Source organism: Cebus imitator, unplaced genomic scaffold, assembly GCF_001604975.1.
Source record: "Cebus imitator isolate Cc_AM_T3 unplaced genomic scaffold, Cebus_imitator-1.0 Scaffold38, whole genome shotgun sequence".
In the NCBI taxonomy this organism is placed as follows: Eukaryota; Metazoa; Chordata; class Mammalia; order Primates; family Cebidae; genus Cebus; species Cebus imitator.
In genome coordinates, this window is record NW_016107353.1 from 741,548 (window position 1) to 745,340 (window position 3,793).

At 55.2% G+C, this 3,793-nt stretch overlaps 1 protein-coding gene and 1 long non-coding RNA gene across 2 annotated transcripts in view; one reads left to right on the forward strand and one right to left on the reverse strand.

The window, feature by feature from the left end:
* The window catches only part of MYOG (myogenin), a 3,307-nt gene extending 1,914 nt beyond the window's left edge, over positions 1 to 1,393 (reverse strand). Inside the window, exon 1 of the mRNA XM_017525347.2 lies at positions 827 to 1,393. Within this exon, the coding sequence (XP_017380836.1) occupies positions 827 to 1,372 (546 nt within the window). The 5' untranslated portion in view covers positions 1,373 to 1,393. The remainder of the gene's footprint in view (positions 1 to 826) is intronic.
* Positions 1 to 3,346, forward strand: part of LOC119470695 — a 4,588-nt gene extending 1,242 nt beyond the window's left edge. The window contains exon 3 of the long non-coding RNA XR_005199636.1: positions 1,821 to 3,346. This is a non-coding gene — a long non-coding RNA (uncharacterized LOC119470695). The remainder of the gene's footprint in view (positions 1 to 1,820) is intronic.
* Positions 3,347 to 3,793: the final 447 nt, after the last annotated feature.

Sequence of the window (3,793 nt, forward strand, 5' to 3'; positions counted from 1 at the left end):
ACGGGGTTTCACCATGTTGACCAGGATGGTCTCGATCTCTTGACCTCGTGATCCACCCGCCTCGGCCTCCCAAAGTGCTGGGATTACAGGCTTGAGCCACTGCGATGTGTCTCTCTGCCTAGTCCCAGTGGGCAGAAGCACCTGTGGTGGGGTCAGAGGGTGGACCACAGGCTGTGGCCTTCCAGCGTAGGCCATCCCCAACCCCAGAATCTTTGCAACCAGCTCCTCCACTCCCCAGAGACCCTGCTTCCAGGCCTTCCTGGCCTCCATCCTGGGTGGTGGCTCTGCCCTCAGAGGACACCACTTAAAGGGGTCCCTGGTTCTCCTGACCCTGGGGATAAGGGTGATGGGAGCAGACTGGCCCAGTGAGAGTCGCTCTGCACAGGCCTGCTGGAGTTCCAGTGAGACTCAGTGGATTTTCTCTCTGCTCAGCCACACCCAGGATGGGGGTGGGACTGGGGGCAAAGCAGTCTTCTCTGGTGAACTTGGCCTGGCCTTTTAGGCTCTGACTCAGGTGCAGGGGTTAATCCTCACCCTCACCCAGGCTGGCTGTGGCCTTGCTCCCGATCCTTTCTTTAGTCCTGTGTTCCCCACTCCCACCCCTTCTGTACTTCCTCCCCACAGCCTTTATCTCATCGGGAAAGAACACAGGACACAGAAGGTCAGCTGGACAGCCCAGCTCTGATCAGGGAAGGGCTCCTGCAGCCCCTCAATCCTGTCTGGCACCTGCTTCAACCCTCTGAGCCCCTGTTGGGGTCTTGAGGCTGTCCAGGTGCCTCCCTCTGGCCCCCTCCCCCTGGGGCAGGAGGATGAGATGGCCACTTACCCCTGGCTGGGGCCCGCCCCCGCCCCGGTAGCGGAGGTCTCGCTCCTCCTGGTTGAGGGAGCTGAGCAGGGCCTGCAGGCGCTCGATGTACTGGATGGCGCTGCGCAGGATCTCCACCTTGGGCAGCCGCTGGTTGGGGTTGAGCAGGGTGCTCCTCTTCAGGGCCTCGAAGGCCTCGTTCACCTTCTTGAGCCTGCGCTTCTCCCTCAGTGTGGCTGCCCGCCGCCGGTCCACGGACACCGACTTCCTCTTACACACCTTACATGCCCATGGCAGGCACTGGCCGGGGCAGTGTTCAGGGGTTCCCAGCCCCTTGTCCTCGAGGGGCCCTCGGGCCTCGGGGCTCAGGCTGAGCTCTGTCCGCTCATAGCCTGGTGGCTCGAAGCCCTGGAGGTGGACAGGCAGGTAGTTTTCCCCGTCATAGAAGCGGGGTTCCTGGTAGAAATAAGGGGATGTCTCATACAGCTCCATGGGGTCGGAAAAGGCTTGTTCCTGCCACCAGCCCCCAAGCTCCTGCAGCCCCTCACGCCAACTGCTGGGTGCCATTTAAACCCTCCCCGCTGGCATGGAACCAGAGATAAATATAGCCAACACCACAGAAACCTGAGCCCCCTCTAAGCTGTTGCTGCACATCAAGACGTTTACAGTGGATTACATGTGATTCCCCTTCTCTCTCCCCCACGGCCCCCACCCCACCCAGCCAGCCTGCCCCTGGCCCAGGCGGGCTCCTGTGCACGGGTCGGGAGGCCGTCGGGTGTAATTTGATTAGTTTTCATTTCTCAGCAGCCCCGGTGGGGCAAGGGGTGTTGGGGGAGGACACATTCCCCTCTCATCTGCTCCTTTCAATTACTCCTAGCTGGGCGGCCTGCCCGCTCTCTCCTTGCTAGTCTCAAAGAAGCTGGTGGGTATAGGGGCAGGAGGGAACAAGGAAAGGTAGGCTTAGGCTGGAAGGGGCCCTAAGAGCCAACTTATCCATCTCTCTGCTTCCCGGCAGCACCTTAATCACACTACATCAGTTGGATGAGACTCTTTTAAAGACCTCCCTCTGAAAAGAACGGGGCTGCTTCAGGTTCTGGCTATCCACGGGCACTCAGTATCCAGGGATAAGAAGGATCGAGACCCAGAGTAGCTAATGGATTCCACTTTTGGAGTTCCCAAGCATGTTCTCTTAGGTCTCATGTGATGGCAGGGGGTAAATTGAGGCAAGAGAAATTATTTGGGTTTTGGTTTTCTTGCCCAGGGGTCAAGAGAAATTTTCTCTTTAATACAGCGGCCACCGTCAGAGCAGGGATTAGAATTTACAGGCTACACGTTGCCACCTTCCCCGGAGCGTCAAGGTCAAGATTACTAAGCTCCCTGTCTCCTCCCTGTCTCACTCCGGACCATTGATCTGTCCTTCTATGTTACCTCCTCAACTCTTTTTCCAGCACCAGAATTTTCCTGACTCATTACTGTGGGTGGGGGTGGGAAAGGAGAAAAAACAGAGCCCTTCAAACTCAGTTTAAATCTCCTCTCTCCTTGACCACCGGGCTTGGTTTTTCTGCCTCTTCCTGTTCAAGGCATCAATTTTACAAGTAACATGCAGGTCTCAAATGTCAGGTGGAGCAGGGACTATTTAATCTTCAGGCCTCTCAGGCCATGATCACCTCTCAGTAGGTGCCTCAGGGTCTGAGAGGACAAATTCCTTCCAATGCAGTGTGCTTCAGACAATAGCATGAACAGGGCTCAGTCTTAGGGCTGGGAATTATAGGGACACCCCAGACAGGGTCCCTGCCCTCGACCTTACCATCTGGTAAACAGCGGTGGTCACCTCTTTCTACCCAGCCCCTGATGCCCAAATCCCTCCCAGGTGGCCACTGTCAGCTTCTTGCTCACGTCAGGAGACAGCTCGTTCCATTGACGTGCAGCTTTGAGCGGCAATCTGCTCCCTGTATCTTTTACCCTTTGTTCTCAGTTTTTTTTTTTTCCCTAGGACCCCATAGACTAAGTCTGATCTGTCCTACTCCTCATCCGATGACAGATCAAACTGATAAGTTTAAGCCGGTGGCAAGGACAATGGAGGGGGGACAAGACTTCACAGGGAAGGTGAGACCTGCATGGCATGTGGAGAACCAGCATTCCTTCTTGTCATTATTCCCAGCAAGGAGCCAGGAGAATTCTGATGGGCTTTTGGGATAGGAAACAGAGGGAAGGCGGGAACACAGCTGGGCAAGAAAAGAACCCTAAGCATGTTGAGGGGGAGCTGTGAGGTCCTAATTCTGTTCTTGGCCTTACCGGCATGATAGAAAGTAGCACGCATAGGCACCGTGGGTTCTAAACCTTGCTTTCCCCTGACCAGCTGGGCTGAATAAGAGTCTCCATTTCCAACACATCCCCTGCCAAACAAAGAAAAAAGAAAAAAAAAAAACATGCCTTGGTTTACACCCCAGTCCTGTGAGCCCTGTGAAAAGAAGTCATATTGAAGCTACTATAGACACCCCCAGAGTGCATCTTTTGTCACTCCAGGATCCAGTGTGACTTACCTCTAAATAATGTGTCTTCTTCCTATAAAATGGAGGTGGAGCTGGCTTGCTCTGCGGTGGTTTCCAGACCTTACTATCTAGTTGGTGAGCATGGGCTGACATGTGAAACCTGGATTACAAGACAAGGGAGAGCTGTGTTCATTTTGCAGCAAACATGGGGGCTGTGAGCAATGGCAAACCAGTAGGTTCTGCAAAAGCGTTCTGGGAATTTTTGGGATAGCAAAACTGCTGCAGGCTGGGCCTCTGCGGAAGGCTTGGGGAGCATGCTGGGCCAGGTCTTGGAAAACTGGCAGGATTTGGATGAGGAGAGGGAGCAGGGCAGGAGGACATTGGGTAGGCTGGTTTGTATGGAGCTTGGGGTTCAGGCAAGGGGGCGTTGGAGACGAACTTGCACAGCGGGGAGGATGCCCAGCTGGGCAGGGAAGGACTTGAGAGCTGAGGCAAG